This window comes from Amborella trichopoda, chromosome 3 (genome assembly GCF_054954075.1).
Source record: "Amborella trichopoda isolate Santa Cruz 75 chromosome 3, AtrichopodaSantaCruz75HAP2 v2.0, whole genome shotgun sequence".
NCBI lineage: Eukaryota > Viridiplantae > Streptophyta > Magnoliopsida > Amborellales > Amborellaceae > Amborella > Amborella trichopoda.
The window spans coordinates 26,821,586-26,848,955 of record NC_142338.1 but is presented as its reverse complement, the minus strand read 5'-3'; the positions used below and the strand labels follow the sequence as shown (position 1 = coordinate 26,848,955).

At 37.6% G+C, this 27,370-nt stretch overlaps 1 protein-coding gene across 1 annotated transcript; it reads right to left on the bottom strand.

Moving 5' to 3' along the window:
* Positions 1 to 300: 300 nt before the first annotated feature.
* Positions 301 to 23,911, bottom strand: LOC18437345 (mitochondrial import inner membrane translocase subunit TIM14-1). Its single transcript, XM_011626220.3, has 3 exons — positions 23,748 to 23,911; positions 16,147 to 16,325; positions 301 to 657 (listed from the first exon to the last, which is right to left on the bottom strand). The coding sequence occupies exons 1-3, from the start codon at positions 23,748 to 23,750 to the stop codon at positions 501 to 503; spliced, it is 339 nt and encodes a 112-aa protein (XP_011624522.1). The 5' UTR covers positions 23,751 to 23,911; the 3' UTR covers positions 301 to 500.
* Between the last annotated feature and the right edge of the window lie 3,459 nt (positions 23,912 to 27,370).

Below are 27,370 nucleotides of genomic sequence, written 5' to 3'. Positions count from 1 at the left end.
GTACTTTATTCTGTGCCCATGCCTTAGTTGATCGCTAGTTTGTTGCTGCTTTTTTTTGGTCTTAAATCGCTAACAAAAAATAACTCCACCATAGCTGGTCCCAAACCCGGATGAGGTAAAAGGTGGGTTTGTTAGGTTGGTATCCAATCTAATCCTGTCACATCTCCATCATGAATTTTTTTATTTTTAAAATTACATGTCTTTAAAAATTAAGTCCAAAATCCATCTCAAAAATAGATTTTTAAGAAGTGACTTATTTCGACATGAACTCATAGAAACCGTGCCCTAGATATAAACATATGATAATAATACTCACCATTTTATATCCTTTTCCATTAAACCCACCTGATAAATGAATGGTAAAAGAAAAATACAACATGTCACTGCAAAATTAACACATTACATACTCTAGTCTTGAACTAACCTCTGAAATGATGTGATCTTGCATACTTTGAAAATTGGGCATTACATTCTTTTACATTTAATTATTCTCTCTCTTTCTAAAATGCCGACCCACTACCTTTGGTTTTTCCAAGCATCACATCTTTGGCTTCATTAATCTTCGAAGCAAGGTAATGGCTGCCACCTGCATCGGGGTGGTTTGCCACCATTACCCTCCTATGTGCCTCTTTCACCTTGTCCGGGCTTGCACTTTCCCTGCACAAATATAAATGATTGAGAAGATATAGAGATGGAAAGGACAATAGTTGAGACAAGGGAAGAGCATTACAAATTCATTAGTAGAAGAGTGGGTCTAATGTTTGGCATTTGAGACCTACCTTTTTTGTAGAATCAACCCTTTTTTCTTTCTTTTTACTCCATATTCTGTGTTTGGTTTTGGGTAGTAAGTCGGTGGTTAAGCCATATGTTAACACAATATGTACATACAATATGTACATACACATGAAGAAAGATTCTGCGAGCTAACATGTTTATGCTACAGTATAAGCACTGGGGTAAAACACATGCAGAGATTTTTTTTTTTACTGAATTTTTCCCATTTTTGTTGTGTTTTTAATCATCAACTAAAACTCATCAATGCAATCATATTTTACAAGTCTATATTAACAAAATTTATCCATAAGGACTCTGGGGACACAATCTTCAAAAATGGTTTACTGGAGGCCTTCTTGAGCTAGATGGTCAGCAATTTCCTTTGCTTCCTTCCATAAGTGACGGGGAGTAGCTGAGATTGCACTAAGTATTAAAAAGACTACTAAAAAACACATGCAGGCCTTCAAGGTGGAGTTCTTTCCTTCTTTGCCAGAAAATGACATTATTTGAGTCACTCTATTCCAAGCTCCCTACACTCTAGTTTTAGACTTTGCACGCCCAAGAAATAAAGCCCATGCCTCCACCTCACGAACTTCACACCTAGTAGGCAATCCAAATACTGCTAAGTGATCCCTGCAACCCCCCAACTCCAACCACTCCTGGGTTACCTGGGAATTGCCATCAAAATTGAGTTTCATCTTTTGGTGGTGCCCACTCCACAGATCCACTATCAATACTCAAGGAACTATTCATAATTGAATGTTGTTGGTTCTCAAATTCTTCTACTGAACTCCCCAAAACTCCTTCTGGACTCGAGCCCATGATGCAACTATAGCTTAACCCAGTCTCGTAATCAATCATTCCAAGGTATCTCATTTTAATTGCATGGCTATTTCTCACAATCTAGATAGCCCACAGAGTTGATACACATTTTCCATAGTAAAAATCCTCTTTGAGGAAGAGTTGGGGTCATCTGCAGCTTCAACAGCTATTGGATTAATCCTGGGATAACCCCTTGAATCTGAAATAGTGTCAGAAAATGATAATAAATTCTTCCTGCCATTTCATAATGAAGAAATAGATGGTTCACATCCTCAGCCTCATCCGCGCACACAACACATTTATTGGGGAAATACATCCAATATCCGTTGACTAATCAGGGGTTCAGTAGTTAGGACTTTGTTCAGTAAAACTACGCATCCAAAGGCTTGAATTTTCGGTCGGGCTAAGTCAGACCAAACTCTAGACTATATTCTGGGGGACTTCTTGATGGAGTACTTAAATTTTGTAAACAAATTCAACTGAAAATATATTAGAAGTCCAGATCAGCCTGTCTTCTTTTGCTGGCCTCTAATAGAAGTCTTGGAGCTCTCAAGTATCCCCAAAAGGGCTTCAAGCTCATCATCTTTAAAATATGTTCAGTCTAGGCATCCAGACTCAAGAAGGATTTCAAAATAACTTATCTTGGATCGAGAAATAAATAATAAAAACAAAAACAAAATCAGCTTTGATTTCTTGAAGGCTAAGATCATTTGTCCATCAAATATGGTCTATGTTCATCAAAAGAGGCAAACTTCCCCCTTTTCTTTGTGCAATTTTAGATTGTTTTTTATCACCAATGATATGTACATGGATACAAAATTTGGGGTCCAAGAATGACCACTAGCTCCAACGGCCTCATGATAGTGTAAGCCTTTGGGTTTGCAAGATCTATTTCTTATAGGAAAAAGGAAGACTCTATAAGCCAATGTTTATGCTATAGAGTAAGACCAACCTAATGATGCAGGGAAGATGAAGGCATGAAACAATAAAATAAAAACAATAATAAAAGGCGAGAAAATATGCCCTGTCTAGATCTACAAGGAAGTCCACCCAAAAGATCTTTTCACAAGACCCAAATTCTTCAGTCAAATCCAATTCTCTGCTCTAAACTGAGGGACTTCTTTCTTTTAAATACACTTTGAAGATAAATAAATAAACATCTAGATTTCAAAAAAAATAAATAAACCACAAAATATAAACTCCTCTCTAAAACTCATGTACTCTCTAAATCCTTATTTTCTCTCACGTGGAGCCTCCATATCTCTTCCTTATCTCCCTATTTTCTTTCACCTCCTTATCTCTTCCTTATCTCCCTATTTTCTTTCACCTCTCTTCCTTCTCTCCCGAAATCTCATGTTATTTGCTCTTTCTAAAAGATAATTTCTACTTATCTTTAAAGATAAGTTATTTCCAACAGATAGGCCTTCTGAGTGACAACTAATGCTGCCATCCTAAAACTCACTAGTCGGGCCTGATTTCTCGTCGTCCCAGGTCGGCATGATATGGGTGACCCGGTCGGAGGAATCCTCTCTTGAACAACCGAACGGCTTACGCGCGCGCGCGCGTGTGTGTGTGTGAGTGATGTGCGGATAGAAACCAACAAGGAGATATTTTAATCGGCAAAGAAGGGTTCGAGCAGCTACCTCGCTGTTTGAGTTTGGGGGACACGTCCGGGCGCCCTCTTAGATTATTTCGAAAGCCCTCCGGCTGTCCTTGCAGCGTGGTTTGAATTCAGCTCCCTCACTTCACTGCACAACACTTGGATCCACACACTAAAAATGGCCTTCAAGGTAAACCTTTTTGGGATCTCCTCCTATTGGTAATTATATGATAGATTGGGGAGTCTAGCCTAGGGGTTAAGAGTAATAGAGAAGAAGAAAAGAGAGAGAAAAAAGAGAACAAAGAGAAGAATAAGAGTGAATTGTTGGGGAGTTTAGTTTAAAGGTAAAAAGAAGAAAAAGAAGAAGATGATGAGATAGAAGAAGTGAAGATATGACCCGAGAATTCGGCAACCTCCCAGCGTAACCTCTTCTAAGAGGTATTACCAGAGACAAGGGAAAGCATTAGGCTCAAAGCCTTGGTACCCGGAGGATTTGAAAGTGCAGTTACAGGACAGAGCTTGTAACCATGTCACTAACGCAAAGTGCCCCCTAAAAGTGATCAAGGGAGAGAAGAAAGTGTGAGAGAAAGAGCAAAAGTGATGGAAGCCCCTCACCAACCCAAACACTGTGTCACTTGGTGGTTTGAGTAGTGTAAGGGTTAGAACTCTAAGAAAAGTTGACTCAAGATGACCCAACCCGAGTGATCGAGTATAAGAGAATCGGTATCTTTTACGACTCAACTACACCGTACGAGCTGATGGTTAGAGTAGCAGTCCAAGAGTTAGAACCCTAAGGCACTATCTCAGGAAGACCCCAAATTGAGAGCTCAAGGGTGAGAGAAGCAACAAGTAAAGAGAGGAAATAAAGAAATGATAAAAACAAAATAAAATGAGTCAATGAGAGATGAATATATGGATTAGAAAGAGAGAGTAATTAGCATGAGAAAGAAAAGAGTGAAAGAAGTTAAAAAAAGATGGACCCGCCTATGGTGCGAATTCAAGTGTCTTATGTGGTAGGTTGAGGTGAGGGAGAGAGAGAAAGAGTGGAGTAAAAGAGTGAGAGAAGAGAATTAGAGTGATGAAGAGAAGAGGGCAGACCCGCCTATGGTGTGGGTCCGTGTCTAAGGCGATAAGAGAGAGGTGATGAGAGAGGGAGAGATCAAGAGAGAGGCTAGACCCACCTACGGCACGGGTCCGTAGCTTGGAGGGAAAGAGTGAGGGAGCGAGGGAGAGTGAGTGAAGGAGGAGAGAGGGCAAACGGACCCACCTATGGCGCGGGTCCGTGACTAGGAGAGGGTGAGAGGGTGTGGGAGAGAGATATAGAGAGAGAGGGAATAGGCCTGCTTTTGGCGCGGGCCCGGAAACTAGAAGGAGGAGGAGAGGGTGAGGGAGAGTGAGAGAGAGAGGGAAAGGGAGACGGGCATGCCTCTAGTGCAAGTCCGTGATTAAACGGGAGAGAGAAGTGTGAAAGCAAAGAGAGGGAAAAGGAGATGGGCCCACCCAAGGTGCAAGTCCATGACTTTAGGTGAGAGAGAGAGTGAAAAGAGAGAGAGAGAGAAAGGGAGAACAAAGAGAGAAAGAGAGGGTGGGAGCTTGGACCTGCCCTGGGTCCGAGTGAAAAGAGATAGAGAGTGAAAGTAAGAGAGAGAGAGTGAGATCTCGGAACCGCCCTGCGTTCGAGTAGAGAGAGAGAGAGGGCAAAAAGAGAGACAGAGAATAGAGAGAAAAAAAGAAGAAGAAGAAGAGAGAAGAAAGAAGATAGAGAGGAAGAAAAGACCCAGGAATTGGGCGACTTTCTGGCGTACCCTCCCCTAAGAGGTATTACTGGAGACAAAGGAAGGTACTAGGCTCGAAGCGTTGATACCCGGAGGGTTCCGGAAGCGAAGTCGTGGGCTTAGCTTATCAGAAAGTCACTAACTCAAACAGCCTCCTTTTTAAGTAAACAAGAGAGAGAAGAGAAGAAAGAATGAAGAGAGAGAAAGAGAAGAGCGAGAAGAAAGAGAAAGAAGAGTGAAAAAAGAAGAGAGAGCGCAAGAGGAGAAGAGTGGACCTAGGCTGGCTTGGGTTTATGTGAGCCTTTGAGGGTCCCCTTTAAGCGCCCCTTAGAGAGATGTGAGCTTTGGGGTTAAGGTTTAGGGTCTAGGTCTAAGATGAATGAACCTAAGTGGGTTAGCGTAGTGTATGAGATAGGGTGTATGATCATCTAAGGTGAGGAGTATGGTATAGGGGGTAGGAAGTTGGGACTATGGAGTAGGAAGTTTGAGGTTCTAGGTAATAGGGAATTTGAGGTTCTAGGGAGTTGGGAGTTAGAAGTTGGGAGTTGGAAGTATGAGGTTTGGAAGTTGGGAATTGGAAGTGAGAGGTTAGAAAGTTGGGAGTTGGAAGTGGGAGGTTTGGAAGTTGGGAGTTGGAAGTGGAAGGTTTGGAAGTTGGGAGTTGGAAGTGGGAGGTCCAAGGGCAATTACCCAAAGTGGTAAAGTTTTCTCTCTCCTCTCTCTTGAAGTTAGAAGCTATGGACAATCAAAGGCTTGAAGGGGCAAAAACCCAACTTTTTATTATGCTTCCCAAAATTAAGTTTGCAAATGACTTAAATTCTTTATATAAAGCAACCCCAAAACAAGGGTGGATTGCTCAAAAACCATCAAAACTATAAAAAAATGCACATTTTATGAATTAAAATATTATTCCCGTTTTTTGACCAAATGATCAAAATACCCTTCAGCACTTTTCAACAAATGAAAAAATCATCCCTCCATGAGGGGCTTCTTACCATTGGTAGGCCTCAGGTGCTTTTTCAGATGCTTATGGTGGTATTTCCCCCCTCTCTCTCTCTCTCTCTCTCTCTCTCTCACAAATACTGATCCAAAAAAAAAAAAAAGGGATAATCTACAAGAATTTCATGCCAAACCTCATGCAAACACATACATACGCATGCACATACAGATACTAAACATATACACACACATATTCACAAAACACACACATAAAACAACATAAGGCCCCTACCCAACACCCTTCCCTTAAGGCCGCTTTGTGTCCAGGCGCCCGCCTAGGTCGCCCAAATCCCTAGCGACCGCATCTGCCTTCTTGAACATTGTGTATGTGGATACACACACACACACACACACACACATATATATATATATATATATATATATATATATATATATATATATATAAAAGAAGAAAGCCATATAAGCCAAACCAGCCTATGGAATAGTATAAACCTGATGGCCCTGACTGGTCCGAGTAGGAACAAATAAAATAACATAGAAAAGTAAGGGGCCATTTGGGTACCTGAAAATCTATTACAAGAATATATATTACAAGGAAATATGAGATTTACCATGTTTAGATACACTTCAATGTAAGAAAATGAAAATAAATTACACCAGATTTTCCCAAAATACGTGAAATCTAATACGCGCATGATAGCTATGAAATTCATTACACGCTTAACGGGTAATCTAACTACGCGCCTCTCTTGCCCAAAAAAAAAAAAAAATCCTATATCTCCCGCCATTATCCCTCTCTCCTATGCACATCCATTTCTACTTTTTCTCTCTAAACTCCACTTATAAGTGTTTGTGCACATCCATTTCTACACTCTCCTGCGCACATCCATTTCTATATCCCTCTATCCCCAATTTAGGTTGTAACCCTCATCTGAAGCCATCAGCTCTCATATTATTATGTCATCGCTCTTTAAGCCCTTGAAGCAATTTTAGGTATGTTTTGTGTTGTTTTAAATTTTTCTCATCAATTTAAAGGGATTTGGATTGATGGTTGTTGCAGAAGATTTTTGAGATCTCCTCATTAAATGAAGGCGATCTCCTCATTAGATGAAGACTGGACCTCATCAATCCAAAAGGGAAAAATTATAATGACTACTAAATCTTTTGAAAAAAAAAAAATGAATTTTTTGGGATTAGGGTTTAGATCGAGACAAAAAGGTGATAAATTATATTTTATTTAAATTATAATGATTACTCTTTTGGAAAAAAAAAGGATTTTTTGGGAATAGGGTTTAGATACAGATAAAGAAGTGATAAATTACTTACAATATATTAGATATTTTTATTTTTTCACATTGGCCTCCTCCAATATCTCAATCTAATTTTTAAGATACTTTACCATTTCACAAGAAATTGTTTTTAAAATACATCACAATTTACTAATTAAACTACAAATTAACCATATTTAAAGGTTGTGACTAAAATAGTTCACTCAATGTTTATGACCAATATTAATTCACACTATTAAGTTATTATTCTTTGATGACAAGCATGGTATAGTCATGTTATCTATACATATGCATTTCAATATTAAATAGGAATGTCTACAAAGAGACCATTTATCTTTTGTGAATGGAGGTCACAATCATTCTCAAATATTAGATGTCAAATTGGATAGCTTGAAGTGAGTCATGAAGTGAATTATTTTTTTGAACTTTTGTATTTATTCGATGACACTAGTACAACCACCCATTTGAAATTTAAAGGACAATAATGATTGTGCGTACAAAAGATAAATGGTCTCTTTGTAGACAATTCCATATTAAATCGCTATGTCAAGTAAGAGCAAGTTTCCCATATTTCTTCCCACTGTCTCAAAAAGCGAACCGCCCAGTGCCTAGGCGGCCTCCTAGGCAGATATCCCTGGGCGGCCGCCTGAACCCGCCTAGGCAGCCACCAAGGGCCTACGCCCCACCCAAAGGCGGAAACACTGTTTCTTCCAGACATAGCCAAACAGTAACAATCCATTTGCCTGTAATGTATTACGTAGTAACGCATTACGCCAGTAATATATTTGACAGACAATATATTTCTAGGTATCTAAACGACCCTTAAAGGAAAAAGCTAAGAAAAAGGGCCGGGCCAGGCCAACCTAAGCTGGGAGTGGTCCAGGCCCTAGATATTCAAGGTTGGGCCGGGACACCCGGTCCAATGCCACCACCCCTATTTGAAGGTTTCGAAAATGATTGGCCACGTTTAGAAACAACATAATCTGAAAAAATTAGGGATCTAGTGGACCCTAAATTTTGCAACACTTGTGCTCTTCATCTAGGTCTCCAAATAACTAAACAAATATGGATATGCATGAAAAATGTGGGACAAAATGTTTGAAGTTCTCTGTTGTTTAGAAAGAGTGTGTACATACACATACACACGTGCATCTATGTACGTGGGTAATCTACAATTCACAACCCTTTAAAATATAAAAATGAATGGTAAAATGAGTCGTAAAAGGTGGATTTACTAACCATGTGGTTTCTTTTTTAAAAAAAATTGCTTTTTATGGTATCTTGCTCATCAAATAAGGGCATTTATGAAAATATCACTAAAAAGCAAGTGGTACTTTTATCATCTTTATAAGAGGCAAAGTTGAAATTTGTATTAAATGACAATGGTATTCTATAAATACAATTCCAGGACACTAACTTCCTAAATATCATTCTACTATTTTTGTAAAAATTTCAAATTTACTATTACTTAAGGATTATGTTACTTAATGTTTCATCATCATCATCAAAGCCTTTTTCCCAACTAATTTGGGTCAGCTACACGAATCATGGTCCGCCATTCTGCTCTATTAAAGGCCATACCCTCAATGGGGCCACAAGTTCTCATATCTTTCCTCACTACTTCCAACTACGTCCTTTTGGGGCCAACTCCTTGCCTTTTTTTAGCCTTGCAATGGAACTAACTCGCAACTCCTAACAAGGGTTGTATGGGGTTTGCTCTGCACATGGCCAACCCCCCAAAGTTTGCTTTCTCTTATCGTATCACCTATTGGTGCCACACCTAAATTTTCCCAAATGCATTCATTTTGAATTTTATCCCTCGTCTTACGACTCATCCATCTCAATCCTCATCTCAGCTACACTCATTCTATAGTAAGTTGTTTCTTGACAGCCCAACATTCCACCCAATAAAGCAAAGCTGGTCTCACAGCTGTATGACAGAACTTACCCTTCAGCTTCATTAGTATGCGGCGATCACATAAAACTCCGGTTGCACATCTCCACTTCGCCCACCCAACTCTAATTCTATGTACAATGTCTTCCAGGATTATCAATCCAAGATATCGAAAGTGCGCTCTTTTTGGTATTTCATGGCCGTCAATCCTAACTACTTCCTCGCCTCTACTCTTATTATCATTTTATATACTATGTCTTAGTCCGACTAATTTTAAAACCTTTAAATTCTAGAGCATCCCTCCAAAGTTCTAAGTTTGTGTAGACGTTGTTTCGGGAAGATCAAAACTATGTTATTTGTGAACAACATACACCATGATACCTCATCTTGTAGGTTTCTAATCGTCCATAACTAATCTTATTGTCATTGAAGATTCACTCGTCTCTTCATTAGTTGTTCGCACACTAGTTAGCGCTTCCTCATACATATCTCTCACCAAGTTGATATAGTGTCTGGAGACTCCTTTCTTTTTCAATACCCACCAAATCAAATCTCACGGTATTTTATCATAAGCTTTTTTTAGATCAATAAAAACCATGTAGAGGTCTTTTTCCATTGCGCTAAACTTCTCAATCAGTTGCCTAAATAGGAAAATAGCTTTAGTTGTTCACCTCCCTGGCATAAAACTGAATTGTTTTTCTGATACACTTGTTTCATGCCTTAGTAGGTACTCAATCACTCTCTCACACAGCTTCACAGTGCGGCTCATAGTTTGATCCCTTGATAGTTCGCACAATTCTATATGTCTCCTTAGTTCTTGTAAATAGGTACCACTATTTTTTTTCCATTCATCTGGTATTTTCTTTGTTCTCGACACCTTGTTGAATAGCTTGGTCAGCCAGTTAATGCCAATCTCCCCCATGCACATTCAAACCTCATCGGGATACCATATGATTCTAAAGCCTTTCCTATCTTTATAGAAAATGGAGAGATTCTTTTATTACAAAACAATGCAAGAGTCCAATTGGGTGACATGAGTTTCAAAAACATTATTCTCACATTTTAATGGTCGTTATAATGATGATCGCCTAATTGACACTTGCCTCCATGATATTTGAAGCTATCGCATATTACGCACAATATAATGGCTATTGCAACAGTAACCAATTTTATACCTTGCTTAAATGGAGTCCATATTGTCAACTGGATCCTCCTCCCCTCTCCTTTCCCTTAGGATATTTCTATATATTCTTACTACCTTGTTCCCTATGACCTAGAATTTTTCATATAAACCAGGAGACAAACAAGCAAGCTCCTCGCCAAAGAAAAACCACCATCTTTTAATCATTTGCAGAGTTTGATGCCCTTGGACACATTAATCTAGAGTGTTTTCTTGGTCCCCCAAAATTCCAACGGGATATAAGGTAAGTGAATGAGATATCTCCATCAATTTGGATCACTAATTGAAAACCTCAAAGAGTCCGAGTCCTAGTAGGACTCTCCCATGTCACTCAGAACTGGCACCATGGTGCTGGTTTTGGATGTCCCTGATTCGGGTAACCTGAGTTTAAACCAAATGTCAACTGAGTCTTGGCCAAAAATCTCTCCGGATCTTTTAAAAAATAATAATAATAATTCTGATTCAAGTTGAGATTGGTTTGACTTGAGGGGTCGACTCAAACCGGTTCCATATTTAGTTCTTGGTTATAAAGTAAAGCTTTGGATCCTAAAATCTAGGAGCAGACTTTGATTTCTTTAATTTCAACTAATGGGGAAGACTTTGCACTAAAATAGCATGTATAAAAAAATCCTCCACATTTTCTCCTGAAGCCTCAATTAAAATAAGGGCATCATTGCATGTCAATTTCTGTAAATTCAACTTTTTGCTGGAGAGAGCTCACACCAGCCTAGCACATATCTAATGTAAAGCCACCTTTTATCTTGAAGCCTCTTATGCAAATAAGGGTATGGTCAACATATTGCAAGTGCATGATTTCAGTAACCTTCAAAAAAATCCCAGAACCTCAAATGATCCATAAAACCCAAACAATCCTGACTCTCCTATCAACATTAAGAAAACAGCAGATGAACTAATGGGTCACTCTAACAAATATCATGGTCTGACAAATATCATAGGAAGTCAGGAACTAAAGAAATATCTTAGAAAGGTTTAATGAAAACATCATGAGCACATATTTAGTTATGATTAAGACATCACACGTAGAAGCAAATCCAAGCTCTCCACATCCTAAAACCCATTGGGCATAATCACATGCAATTGTTTCTTTGTTCATTATAATTAATATTGCATAAATGGGAGATTATATATGCGGCAAGTTGTACCCAAGCAGATGTGTACAAACAAGAGCCATACATCAAAGAAGGATTGGGATTTTTTACTTGACTGGGAGGGAGCTGGGGGGGGGCGAGGGGGAAGGGTGGGGGTGGGTTGGGGAGATTGGTGTACGACATATAGTTAGCACATGGAATGCACAAGCCAAGTAAGGGACTCCATAATGGAAGTATCAAGCCTCTAATGAGATTGCATAGTCAAATGCATTCTCATGATTTAGTATTAGGGATAAACGAGTTAATATAACGTTTCCTCTGGAATCCAATGACTCATGCATCAGAAAGCTTCCGGGTCAGAAATCGAGGGAAGTCTAGCTCAAAGAAGGTGATTCTAATACCAGGTTTTTTCATATGTCTACTTTGGTGAGGTGTCGAAGTGATAGGACTTTATTTCTTAACAATGCAATGGGAAATGCTATCTCTGTTCATCCTGAGGTAGAATCCCATATATTGTCCTTTTTTCAAGAATTCCTTATACCAGTAAATCAAGTTCCACCACAGGATGCCCCATCGCCTTTTAATTTCTTACCATAGGGGTTACATTCCAATCAGCAAAGAGAAGATTTATCTAGAGAGATCTCGATGGAAGAAATTCGAAAATGTATTTGGAGTATGAAGAGTGAAACTGCGCTTGGTCCAAATAGTTTTGGGGTTGAGTTCTATAAACTTAGTTGTGATATTATTTGCCAGGATCTTTTTGCAGCACTCAGGGATTTCTTTAACGAGGGAAAGTTCTTACGGGAGGTTAACTCTACTTTTATTGCTTAATCCCAAAAGTATAAGTCACCTCGTACCCTAAAGGACTTTAGGCCCATCAGTTTATGCAATGTTTTCTACAAAATCATGGGCAATATTGTGGCTAGCAGACCACATACAGTCTTGGATGCTCTTATTATGCCAAATCAAGTGGCATTTCTAGAGGGTAGACTCATCACTAATAATGTCCTTATGGCTAATGAAATCATTTCAATGTGCCACAAACCAGCCAGCAAACCCAAAATGTGCCTCCAATTAGATATGAGCAGTGCCTACGATAGGGTATCCTAGGACATTGTGTTGAAGTGGTTGACAGCTTTGGGGTTTCCTGATAAGTTTATAACCTAGGTAAAGCATTGTGTTAGTATGCCTAGCATTTCCATATTGGTTAATGGCTCGCCTAAAGGTCATAAGTAAGCAGGGTTGCGACAGGGTGAGGGTGATTCTTTATCTCTTTTCTTATTATTAATTGTTATGGATTTTCTGAGTAGCCAGTTGGAGGAGGCCTTTAAAAATGGCTCCCTACCGACAACTTTCCCCTTTGGCTCGAGCTATGGGGTTTCTCAACTACTCTACGCAGATGATGTCCCAATTTTTTATGAGGCATCTCGTAAGGCAGCAATTGCAGTAAGTAACATCCTGGATTCTTTCTGTGGGGCCCCAGGGAAAAACTCAACACGATAAAAAAGAAAATTTCTATTCTTTGGTGGTGGTGATGGACTCAAATTAGAAATTATGGATATTCTCCATTTTGGGGAAGGGGGTTTGCCAAAGAAATATCTTGGGTTGCCTCTCTTTCATGGCGCTCTAAAACACTCCCATTCTTAGGCTTTGGTGGGGAACACAGTTGCAAAAATTCAGTCATGTTAAGCTTTAACACTATCTTTTGCAGGCAGACGTCAGTTGATTAAGTCGGTCTTAAGTGCTTCCTCGATCCACTGGATTCAGTGTTTCAAAAAACGTTAGGAGGCTCTTAGGCGGTCTGGGGGGTCCAGGCCGCCCAGCGCCTAGAACCTGGGCGGCCCAGTTGAATCCAAAAAGGATGCCCATTTGAATAAAAACAGGACATATAGTATAAAAAATAAAAATTAGGTATTTAAGGCACTTGCTTTGAGTTTGATTGCTCAATCTTAAAAAAAAAACCCCAACAGATTTGTAAAACATCAAAAATTAAATCTAATATCAATGGGTGATGTTTTGATCAATTTTTGTCAACTTTGAGAAACCCTTCAATCCTAAAAAAATCACCAAAAACTAGTTTTTTGGAGGCTTTCTCTCTCTAAAATGGGCTCCAATAAGTTTTAAGTTTCAAATGAACTTAAAACCATCCTTCTAACCCTTTATATTTTTTAAAAAAAATCAATACAAAAAAAAAAATTTCCGCCACTGGGCAGGCGCTAGGCAGGCTCCATACCGCCTAGGCGAGGCACAGGCCCTGGGCGGACGCCCTGGGCTGGGCGCTCGCCTAGGCAGGTTCCATACCGCCTAGGCGACCACCCAGGGACTGCTGCCCAGATTGGCTGCCTAGGCCTGGGTGATGCGCCCAGGCCTTCTGGACCACCTAGGCGCTGAGCGGTCCGCTTTTTGAATCACTGACTGGATTCTAGCCTTCCTTCTGCTAGTTCGGACGTGCAATATTTTAAATAGATGTCAGCGAAACTTTCTTCGGGCAGGTACTTCAGATATGAAAGAACTACATCTTCTAAATTGGGAGACTATCTGCCTTCCCTTTGAGGAGGGCGGTCTTGGTATTAGACATTTACAGAATGTGAACTTGGCTAGCATTGATGAAGCTTGCTTGGAGGCTGGTTGCAAACCCCTCCTCTCTTATTTCTAGATTTTCCCACACAAGTATTTCAGAAACTCCTCCATAGCTATCTAAACTCAAGAACTCGTCTCATGCCTGGAAGGGCATCTCTTCTGGTTTAAATAGACTTTGTGGATAACGATAATTTCATCCAATTTTGGGTAGATCCATGGCTTTTGGAGGTCTCTATCTGGGATAAGTTTGAACATAATATACATAACTTGGCTCTACCAGCAAAGTCTAGTCTAGCTGATTTTCTCTCTGCTAACCCCCAACAATGGTGTCTGCCTGATCGCACCACTGGGCCCTATTCTTTGCGAAGAACTACTAGTGGGCCTTTGTTTCGAGCTTGGATAGCAGTGAAGTCTTTCACAGTCCCTATCCAATCTTTTGATGATTTCCTTGTATGGATTCACTCCCTGGACAGATCTTTTTCTATTAAGAGCGCTTGAAACTATATTAGAAACAAGCTCCCCACCAGAGAGATCTTCAAATCTATATGGGCTTCTCATTCCCACCCTCGGACCAAATGGTTCACTTGGATTGCCCCTTCATATTTGCCTCCCTACATCAGAACTATTACAATCCAAAGGGATCCATCTCCGTTGCCCCTTGTGCCTGAATGAACGTGATTCTATTAACCATATTACTTAGTTATTTATTTTCTCGCAGGTTCTCTGGTGCTCTATTATGTGCCAATGTGGCAAATGTTTCCCTATAAGCCCATCGATACCTTCAATATTTGAGAGCTAGGTCAAATTCCGGTTCTGATCGACGAGATTATGTAACATTTGGATCCCTCTATTCTCCACAACCATTTGGCTCCTCTGGACTGCAAGGACTTTGTGTATCTTTGAAGGAAAGAGACCCAAAAGAGAACAATTGTTGCAATGGATCATTTCTATTGTTGCAAAGGAGAAAGGATGGACTTTCCACGTGTCAGAGAAGCCTATAGTTGACAACCTAAAAATCCAGTGGAACCCTAAAACTTCAATTTTGGCCTCATGGTCTCCACTCTCAGCAGGTTTCTATAAATTAAACATTGATGGCTCATCTCATGGCAAACTTGGAGTGGTTGATTGTGGCGGAGTTATCAGAAATGACATGGGAGGGTTTTGTGCCACTTTTGTTGTTCCTCTAGGGCACACATCCAACAATGTTGCTGAACTTTCAGCCCTTGAAAGTGGCCTTCAGCTAGATATGGAGCTGAATTGCTTTCCACTGCTCATTGAAAGCGATTCGCAGATTCTAATGCATTCCCTTCACGGCCGCCATAAGCTCCCTAGAATCTCTATATTATGACAGCAAACTGCCTTTACCACCTGGATGGTCACCCTTAGAGTATTACGCATGTCTACCGAGAGGCCAACTCGGTGGCTGATCACCTGGCCAAGAGTGCTGCAAGTGTCTCTAAGGCCACGGTTTAGGCCAGGACTTTGCATGAAAGAATTGTACCGTAAACTCTATATCCTTTTGTAACATTCTTACTTATTAATGAAAAATGAATAGGGACCCAAATCCCCACCGTGGGTGTAAAATACCTGCTCTGTGATTTGTAAGTGGAGGGCATTTTTTTTATATGTACGAATTTTTTTTATATGTACTATAACAATGTGCGCAACATGAGATTGTGCGTGGGTGTAAAATACCTGCTCTGTGATTTGTAAGTGGAAGGCATTTGGATGGTTTAACAAATACTAAAACGCTCAATGGAATATTATATATAGATGGAATTTTACATTCTTTTGAAAGATAGTACAATATAGCATATCCAAAAAAAAAGAAGATAGTAAGTTAATGATAAAATATTTACCCAAAATAAAGATAATGAATAATATAGAGAATATATCAATAAAAGAGGCAAGGCACTAGCACAGAAGCAGGTACAATACAGCATATCCAAAAAAAAAGAAGATAGTAAGTTAATGATAAAATATTTACCCAAAAAAAAAGATAATGAATAATATAGAGGATATATCAATACAAGAGGTAAGGCACTAGCACAGAAGCAGGTCTGGCAAACAGAGTGACCAATATAGTGGTCAGAGTTCAAGGTATGATGATCTAGAGAAGCACACACACACAAAATGCACCCCCACATTTTAAATGCGATTTACCTAATGCCTAGGATAAGAGCAGCCTCCCTTCTAGTCATTGTCTGTTGAAAACCACCATCAAAAAACTTCCGCATCCGAGGTGCAACTGGACGTGCCCTGAATGCTTGCCATGCTTGGACTCCGTATCTACCAGCAAGAGCAGCAGCAGCAACTGCCAATCCTGCAAGAAACGGTGTAGCCTGCAAAATAGATTAGCATAAGAATGGCAAACAATATTTTTTAACCTTGATAATCTCAGGATGCTGCAAATTGATGATGATGATTTTAAAAAGGATGATGGAAGTATAGTGAACATGGTATAAGAAGAAGCAGCCTTTTTCTGGACAGATGAGATTAATAGATTTGAATACACATTCTAAGCAACAGAAATGTTTGAGGATTGGACAAATAATGTAATTGACATTTGTTATTTACATAGGGAAACATAAATCAATATCTAATGGTTTAGCAAACTCAGGTGTACGCAAGGAAGGACTTGGGTTAAAAGAGTCTTTTGCCACCATAGATTGGTGCGGCTCTTGTTATGGCTTATGAAATACCTCTTATGCTTTACTGAGTTCTAAAACTCATTGAGTTGACTTGGGTGAGTCATGAGTCAACTGGACTAGAAACCAGTTAAGTCTCATGGAGCATCACAAGACAAACCCTCATCGTTCCATTTTATGTTGCTCTCTACAAAGATTCAAAGTAAACAGATTCAACTAAGCTTGGGACCAGGCCATGCTCCGAGCTGAGTCAAAGCTTAAACTCTTCAGATTCAACTATCTCATCAATCAAGAAAAACCAGAAAAATAAATTAAGAGAACCTTGAAATTCATGATATTGATAGCTTTTTTAGTTCAATTAGAACATTCTACATATATACCAAGGATCTAACAGATCTACTTCCTCCATTACACACAATGTAATCAAGCAATGAGAACACCATAACATGTAAATTCTGGAAGAACAGTTTATTAGTCGTTTATTTCATGTAGAGTGCATGTGGCGTGCTCCTAAGCATATTGCATATCTACTCCTCAGGCAAAAGACCTACTTAGGAAAATTTTCTCAATCTGAAATTTTGAATCTACTTTAGAATCACTAGAAGGGTATTTCCCTAAAATGAAAATTGAATTTCATTTTCCTAAACACTTAGATCCGATTGTCCAAAAATTTGACGGTCTTTGTTCAATCTTAGGACATTTATTTTTCAGAAACATATATAGAATGTATGGATTTCTTTTTTTGAAGTTTGTCGCTAAAGTAGGGGTTTTACCCAAGTGAATCTAGGATATGTTCCTATGGGAGCATGTAACCTTTTGGCTTAATTGGACACATTTAGTAATTTATCAGCATTTATTAGCCTTTTTTTATTATACTTACATACTAAAAAGGAGATGAATCAGCAGCCTAAGCAAATGAAATCACACACATCTAATGCTACATTAGATACTCTTAACTTACCCAATTTTTTATGCTGCCAACTTAGACAGCATTAAAATCATCTGATCATAGCATTCAACAAATTCATATAACAATCATAACATTGGTTTTTAAGAAAAACTAGTACTGAGAATACTTTCTTCTCTTTTTTCTATAGCTGTGTTGTCACTCTCTTCAAATTAACGAAAGAAAGCTAAAGATGAACCAAGATGCCAAGAAGAGCCCCAAGGGAGAAGATAAGTAAAAATGCTTGCACATATGTCTCATTATCTTCTAAATATATGTCCTTCAAAGATTCATTGCAGTCTGTACATAACAATTTTAGAGAGTGGTGCCTTCAAATGAGTTAAGAATATAGAGTTATTTAAATAGGAAAGAAAGAAAAGAAAAAATGTGCAAACCTTTCGAGTTATGACATTCAACTAACAGCTGCAAAGTAAACTTACATATTCTTCAAGGAGATTATTGTCATAGCATATGAACAAAAACGTAGAATGGTATGAGACATGTCCAGTCTTGTTGTTCTAATCCATTAGAGATGGATGCAGTGACAACATTTGCCTATGATCTAAGCATTAAGATGTGATGGAGCTCTCTCTCTCTACACACACCCACACACTCTAAGCATTAAGATGTGATGGAGCTCTCTCTCTCTACACACACACACACTCTAAGCATTAAGATGTGATGGAGCTCTCTCTCTCTCTCTCTCTCTCTCTCTCTCCACACACACACACAGACACACACGTGCCTGTGTGTGTGTCCGTGCGTGCTTGCTTGAATGCGTGTGCATGAGCAGCAAAGAGTGGGGCAAAGAGAAAGTTCTTAACTAGCTATAGATCCAACATGCAAACCTGACCTCATTGAAAATTGGACCAATGCCGAGGTCTTCGACTTCAAGCCCTAAACTGAAGAGAAGTGAATCACTCCCCACTAAAATGAATATATGAGTAACATTTTCAGAGTACCCCCCATATACATAAAAGCAGTCATTAAATATAAAAAAATTTGAAAAGTATAACTCATAATATTCATATGTTCATAAGATATGCCTTTATATTAAAGATTTTATAGAAGTTGCAAGCTATACATATCTCTTATTTTTACAGTCAAAATACACTTTAAGACTTCTCCTGAATCTTCCAAAGAAACGAAGTGCTTCTCTTTTTGTCCAAAACGAAGAGCTCTCCAAAGCGAATTTAATAACATTGATTGGGATGTCCGGACCCAGGCAAACCTGACCCAATCAAGTCACTTGGGTTGGTTAACCCAATCTGATCCAGCCTGCCCTGTGGATTGTACTTGAGTATGCAAGGGGCTAAATGCACGCCATACATATTAGTGAAAAATAATTTGAAAATTCGTAAAATCTTCAAATATTCTCATGTTGCAGCTCGAAATCAATGAAGATGTTAAATGTCGCAACTATGAAAATTAATGAAGCAGTCTTTTTGAATGTGATATTTGTTAACACATGAAAATCTTAAACTTGCACTCTGCCTTTGTGCTGGCCAGTCCATATCACAAAAATCAAAAAGATTATCCATACAGGTGATCCTCACTTCTTCTTTTTCATCGATGAAAATGATCCCTATTGACGTTATAATAATGATATGGCTCACTGAAATAATAGAACAAAAGTACTTGTTTCATGACTCATTGCTACTTTGGATCTCCTTTGGCATCTTCTTTTGTTTTGGAAGAAAATGCCAACAATTATACATCCAAAAGGGAGCAAAAAATAAAATCCTTGATGCATCTTTATGTAGAAGTGCCTCCGAAAACTTGTTCTGACTCTTCAACTTAGCAAGGAACATCCATTTTAAAAGAAATGGGGGTTGGGTTATAACTCAGCGAACATCCATTTTAAAAGAAATGGGGGTTATAACTCCAATTTAATCAAGCAAATTTCCTTTTTTTGAAATTGGATTGGCCATATAACCAAGCAAATTCCAGTTTGTAAAGTACAATCCTGGTGCAAGGGACTGTGAAGGCTTGGTAACTTCCAATGAAAACCTATCATATACCTTCCCAGTTTATTGTGTATTAATTACACCATATAGCTTTCCAGTTGATGAATACACTGCAAAGATATCCCAGGTAAAGGTCCCCAACCAAGCCATAAGGATGTTAATGAGTCAATCTGGAGGTATTCAAATCTAATGGGATCACTAATCCCTTCACAAAGCCATAATACTTAAGTGGATAATATTCTTTTCCCCCTAACTGTGCAATAAAAAGAAGTGTTAAAGTTTGTATCAATTCTTTTCATTTGCAATATTTTGACATCATTCCTCAATGCAATTTATAATCAGAACTAATACCTCTGCATGGCCTCCAAAGAAGGCTGGCTAGCTCCATGAAAGCCAGAAATAGAATATGTTCAATAGTTAGAGTGACCACCATAACAAAGCCTCAAATTCTACCAGTCCTTCCAGTCATGGAAAAGCAACATAGGTAGTGAGAGGATGGACATTCAAGCCAAAGCCACGCGTCCAATACCTTGGATAGAGTGCACCACCAAGATAAAAGGTCGCAGAACCCAAATGAAGCAATAAAGTAGCATTGTCAGTCAACATGGGAGGTATTCACATCCAAATGGATTACTTAGCCCTGAAAATTCCCACCGTAATATTTGAAGGATCTTATTCTTTCTCAATAGTTATGAAAGAAGATCATTTTCTTTTAAAAATTTGACATTATATTGTTTATGCCTCAACAACTTGCTTTTGAATTCTTTAAATCATCCTTCAGTTACAGAACCAAACAAAATGATCCTCTGATTCATTTCATAAATACAACGCATATAATATGTAAGCCCCACTAAGGAGGATCGGCCAACGCCTAGTTGTCCTTCAACTTATTAAATGTCACATCATAGTGGTGCCTCTTGGAAATGAAGCAAGAGCCATGGCTCAAATATCTAGGTAGTAAAAGACGAACATTCAAGCAAGAGCCCTGGGCACCCACAAGACATTGGGACGAAGGGCCCCTAACCAAGACATAAAGTAGGCCCTCATGAGTCAATGCAAAACAAACTTGCAACCTCAAACCCATCATAATATTCAAAGGATCTTATGGTTTTCTCATAATGCGCCATTTGGCAACCTAGTTATTTAAAGAAACAAAAGGAATGGACATTCAAGCAATATTCCTGCATCCAATAGTCCTTTTGGACCTTTACTTCCCAAATAGGCCCCAAGTCCTCCTCATCACAGTGTATACAAAAAAGAAGAACGGTACTAGGAGACAAAGACAATGGGATATCTCTTGGACAATCATATTGTCTCACTGCCTTCTCATAGCTATTTCTCTATGACATGATGTCAGTATTATAAACCAATGAGCTAACTCACAACATGGAATAAGTGAATGAAAAGGTAATCTATGTTAGGGTTAAGACAAGCATTCATGTATCTACCTAGACGAAAGACAATACCTGATGGCATATCACTGTCATCATTGGTCAAACAAGTTGATAATCAATTTTTATTTTTTTGGGTAAGTAGTTGATAATCAAATTCAAATGTATACAACCCAGCAAAGATTTAGGGCTTATATCATCCCAAATGAAAAAAACTAGGAACAGAGGTCGTTAATGTTGCTTTTCATTCATAATCTAGAAACATCCCAAGCCTGTCCATGAAATTTCATTTTTTGCTATTGCTATCGCCCGGCGGCTCTCGTTACGCTCATGCTCCTTCACAGAAGGACACTATCGCTACTCTGGGAAAGGCATAAGGAGGTTCAGTCAAGCATAGTATAGTGCGGCTTATGGTTCAACATATTCGCATTTTTACCGTGAGTACAAGTGTAAAACATAAAAACAATGAACAAAACTAAAGAAAAATTAATTTTCTGCGAAATAATATAAAATCCACTACTAAGAAATGTACAAGCACTTATCCCTCATTAAGGTCACATGCAAGCTATGGAACTACCACAAACGAAAAGCTTACTCTATCAATCTCAGTATATGTTAATGCCCCCAATATGTGACATGTTTGAAACCCGAAATATAAAACCTACTGCTGTCATCATTGCATATGTCAAGCATAATAAATTAACACATCCAGATTCACATCCCGCAGTGGGACATTTGATCCAGTCTAAACGACAAACCAAACCACACGTATATTACTCCTCCAAATAACCCACAATTCCTTCATACAGTTGCATTTTCAACTGGCATAATTAAATGTACTTCAGCTAAGATTTATAATGAATTCGCATAATTTTCAGAAGATACATTCAGAAAAAACTAATGAAAAGATGCTGTAAAATTGTTCGGCTTGTATTAAAGAACCTTTTAAGTTGTAAAATGATATTGCTCCACTCCTAGGCAGAAGCAATTGAGTCAGTTTAAACACTGAGTTTGTAACTGACTTCCATGGATTGTACAAAATATCAAGCATTAGTTCATAAACTCCATCAATAGCACTTCATCAAAGAAGAGATAACAATATCTAGGTTTCTCTTTCCTCTCTCTACACATGGTGGAATTATGGGGTGCAAGGTAAGCTCACTATAGCCTAAAAGGCCCTCAAATAAAGAAGAGATGGCAATATGTAGGGTTTTCTTTCTTTTCTCTACATATGGTGGGACAATGGGGTGCAAGGTAAGTTCACTAAAGCCTTAAAGGTCCTCAAATAAATGACAGGTCATATACAAGTTATAAACCATAGTGTCCCCAATTAAGAACACATAATTATAGGATACCTTCATTGTTTTACCCATTAACCCAAGGGAAATATGATTGCTTTGGTTGGATAGAGTTCTGGAGAACCCCAAACAAGTTCAGAAACAGTTTAAAGAACCTCAGGTACAATATGGAACATAATTTGAATTTGCTTGGATTCAATTTCTCAGTTTCTCTCTTAAGGAAGAAAATATAATTAGTTTAGCTAATTCAGCTAACAGAATTCAATAACTGTCCAAACCATTGTTCGCAAAACCGGCTGATCTAACCGCTAACCGCCCGGTAAGATTGGAACCAGTTTTGGGCAGTTTTGGTGATCAACAGATTTTTTAAAGTTTAAATAGAATACTACTTCACATTTATATCAAATGTTTTAGAATGGCGTATTTGTTAGCATTGGCGACTATACGCGATACGAACCACCGTTCGAATCCCGCCATCAGCGGTTTTGTTTTTAAATATTGGTGTGGTTCATTTTAACAATTATTCTAAGAATTCATTACATTGGTGACTTCAAAAAATTTACTTGCCCACATGAATCGAACATCAAAGTTCTTGTGAAGGAATAATTTGTTATTAAACCCACTAACCGCACCATATACTATTTAGTTGCCTATTAGATCTATCAACCAATATGTCATTTACTGCGTATTTACAAAAAAAATGGTCTACATCGTATGTAACTTAATTTTTTTTCATTTTCTTTTAAAAAAAGAGTTGGTCAAGTTGAATTCTTAACATTATTTTAATATTAGTCATTGATACTCACTTTTATATTTTCCCATCTTTTTCAAAAAAAAATTAAAAATACCCCCAGGCACAAACCGATTCTTTAAAATTCATAATTTTCAACTTCATTTGAGTGTGTTTTGTTTTAATCACATTCTTTATATGCTTTTCATATTTTAGTAGATTTTTTTTTGTATCTTTTTTATTTTTTTCAACACTTTTTTTATCATTCGAAACTTGCCCCGTTAGTGCTGTTGAATCGGCCGGTTTACCAGTTAAACCGGTTAAATCCGGGGCCCATGTCCGGTTAACCGTTCTGGTTCGATTTTGCAAACACTGGTCCAAACAAAAAATAAAAAAGGTAAAAGAAAGTAAAAGTTACATACAGTGATAAAGACTATAAAATGAGGGCAAAGAACAAGAAAGAGAAGAAAAACAAAGGAATGAATGGGGCACGAACTATAAGAATCCCATCAAATCCAATAACTGTTCCAAACTCCTTCATCATGCTTCTAAAAAAATAGAAGGATTCTACATGATAAAAGAACCCAAATGATCCATAGACGAAATTAATAACTCCGCAAAAAAAACCATGAACCACACTGGGAAGTTAAAACCCCTAAAACCCCTAAAACCCTACATAGAAATGGATATAGGGAGAGAGAAAGATGGTAGAGATAGAGAGGAGACAAAAAAAAATCAATCTAAACGAATCAATCATGGATTGATTTGAAGTTTTAGAGCTCACCATTTCTCGTGTAGGGACTCTGCATAGAGGCGAGGAGTCGCCTTCGTTATAAATTTCGGTGATTTTGAGCTTCCTTTTTCACTTTGATATGTCCTATGACACGATGATTTACGAAACGCTGATTTTTCCTTGCATTCACAGAGAGATTTGCAGCCACTTTGGATGTGTCATACACGTGAGAAAGGGCCACTTCTTTTATTGGTGTGTGGAATCGGACAATGACTATGAAAGGCGCTGACTTACTATGAAATGACGTAAGGGTCCCTAAACTTTAGTTATTAACGGGGGAAACGGAACAAGGAGGCAACAACTCATTATGAACTTTTGGATGGGAAATAGGGGTGACATTTATTCCATCGACAAAAGCTTAAATTTCAAAAAAAAACTTTTCAAACTTTAAGACGTATTAAATTTTATTTAAAAAAGTTATAAATAAATATAATCATTTTATATCAAAAGTAAATGATCTTAATGTACAATCTCAATTGAAAAAAACTTGTCCTTTTTAATTAAAAAGATTAAAATGGTCTCTTGCATTGTAGAAACAAACTAGAAAGATTGGGACCCCTAAAAAATTTACTAGTAAACAGCATGTACATAATTTTGGAAGTTTCATCCAATAGATTAATTAATGATAAAAATTCAATAAATCAAACACAAACAATAAAAAATTAAATTTTTTTAAAATAGAATGAGAGATGTGAAGAAAGAGGGTAAATATTGCTAAACTTTAATACTACAATAGATATCACAATAATGTACATGTATAAAATTTAAATTTATATTTAAATTTAAATATATATTTATACATATAAATTTATACATATAAATTTAAATATAAGTTACATACTAATTTACCATTGTGTCATGATTATCATACAATTCTAATTATATTCAATGGTGTTATTAATATTTTTGAAATAATTTGACATTATAATTTTTATATAATATTTTATAATAGCAAATAAAAATTGATATAGCAAAATAGGCAACATGTCGTATTATTGTAATTATTAACCGCATTGATTCAATTACAGATATTATTAAAAAAAAATATCTCTTTACCCTTTATTTTTTACTTCTTTTTCATATCAAAGTCAAGTTTTGAAAATTTACTTGTAACCTAAAATCTTCAATTTTTTTAACTTGCAACTTCTCTCTACCCCTTTCACAATGAATTTTTGACCAACACAAATACCTATCACTCGAAGCACTCTCGCTCTCAAATCACCGTCTCTCTCACACACTCTCTCTCTAATACCCAAAATTGCCCTCTCTAAATGGTCTCTATCTCCTCTCTTTCTAAACAAACAAACCCCAAACTCTCTAAACAAACCCACAGCATCATCTCTCTCTTTGAAATCACCATCTCTCTCTAAAATCTCCATCTCTCTCTATCCCAAAGTTGTAAAGACCCTCTCTACATCGTCTCTCTCCCCTCTCTCATAAGCTGAATATAGCAGCGAGTCTCTCTCTCTCCACCGAATTTCTGAATGTTACTAAAGGCAGTCAAACCTTTCAGCAAAATCACTCTCTCTCAACCAAGCGCAGTAAAATATTTTCTCCTTGTAAAGTCTCTCTCCCTCTCTCTCTCTCTGAGCCAAGTCCTGGTTGTCACAGAGAGCAATACTATCTCTCTTTCAAATTTCTCTCCTTCACTCTGTAAAATCTCCCTCTCTCTCTCTCTAGCGGCAAAAACTTGTGTTGCAAGGAAAGCACCAAACACTTTTAAAATCTCTCTTTCTCTCCCTCTCGTATCAATTGGAACTTTCAAGCTCTCTCTCTCTCTTTCTCTCTCTCTCTCCCTCTAATACCTAAATCCTGTGTTGCAGAGAACAACAAAAGCTCTCCTAAAATTTATCTCTTCTTGATATTCTCTCTCTCTCAACAACAAACAGTTGAATCTCTCTCTCTCTCCCTCCTTCCCTCCACCACACTTAACAGAGAACAGCTGAATCTCTCTCTAATATCCTGCCCCTCTAAAATCCTCGCTCGCTTCACAACACATACTTTAACAGATAGCAGTTAAATCCTCTATCTAAATTCCTCCCTCCCTCACTCTCTCTCTTTCTAGTGACCATCAAATGCCCCCCCTCTCTCTCTCTCTAAAACGGCTCTGAAGGACAAAAGCGAAGAAAGATCTGAAAAAAAAAAAAGAAAAAAAGAAAAGGCTGCATTTTCCTTATTATTTTTGTTTTACTTGAGTTCTTTGTTTTGAGTTTTGGATTTATTTACTTATTTTATTTTATTTTATTTGTGAGAGGGAGGACAGAGAAACAATGTAGAGAGGGTCTATACAACTTTGAGTATTATAGAGAGAGAGACGGAGGTTTGAGAGAAAGAGAGTGATTTGAGAGAGAGATGGTGATTTGGATTTTTTTAGGGAGTTTGCGATTTTTAGAGAAAGATTGGAGATAAAGACGAGGTAGAGGGGCAACTTTGAGTATTAGAAAGGAAAGAGTGTTGAGAGAGAGAGACGTGATTTAAGAGAGATATAGTGCTTTGAAAAATAAGTGTCATTTTAATTTTTATGTAGGTTAAAAATTTAAAGTTAAAGGGATACAGGGTGGCAAGATAGAAAAAATGAAGACTTTACGCTATAAATAACATTTTCAAATATTAGGTTTGATGAGAAATAAAAATAAAAAATAAAAAATAAGTAGATATTTTCCCTATTATTAATCCCTCTCACCCTCTAACCGGTAACCAAAGAACCCTCACTCGCATCCACCTCTTGCCTCCGATGTCCAATCATATGTGCTTCTCTTCTCCGGGTTTTAGAGCACCTCTGACTCACACTATCCAAGTAAGATTCTAAGATTTTTGCTAATTTATTTATACTACTTAGATGACCAAATATTTATTCATTCTATTGCAAGAAATAAATCATAAAACTTTTTTTCTTTTCCCTATTGCTTCGTTCATGAATACCAATCACGAAGTGTTTAGGCCAGCGTTTTAAAAAATGCCGAGTCGAATCGGACTCGCCCGGTTCGACTCGGAAATCGTGAAAAGGGGACCGGATCGCTTCAAAAATCGGAAATCGTCTGGTTCTAGAGAGAACCGGACGATTCTGTACAGTGAATCGCCGATTCACTGTACGGAATCTGCGAGTCCGAACAGTGAATTGGCGAGTCCATACGGTTTTTTTTTTTTTTTTTTTTTTTTTTTTTTTTTTTTTTTTTTTTTTTTTTTTTTTGTAATCCATGATAGATTTTTTTGTAATACTTGATCGATTTTTTTGTAATACTTGATCGATTTTTTTGTAATCCATGATCGAATTGTTTTTGTTTTTTTGTAATCCATGATCGAATTTTTTGGTTTTTTGTAACCCATAATAGAATTTTTTGTAATCCATGATCGAAATGTTTGTTTTCTTTTCTTGTAATCCATGATCGATTTTTTTGTTTTTTTTTTTTTTTTTATAACCCATGATAGAATTTTTTGTAATCCATGATCGAATGTTTTGTAATACATGATCGAAATGTTTGTTTTTTTTTTGTAATCCATGATCGAAATGTTTGTTTTTTTTTTTGTAATCCATGATTGAATTTTTTGTTTTTTGCTTTTTTTGTAACCCATGATAGAGTTTTTTGTAATCCATGATTGAATTTTTTATAATC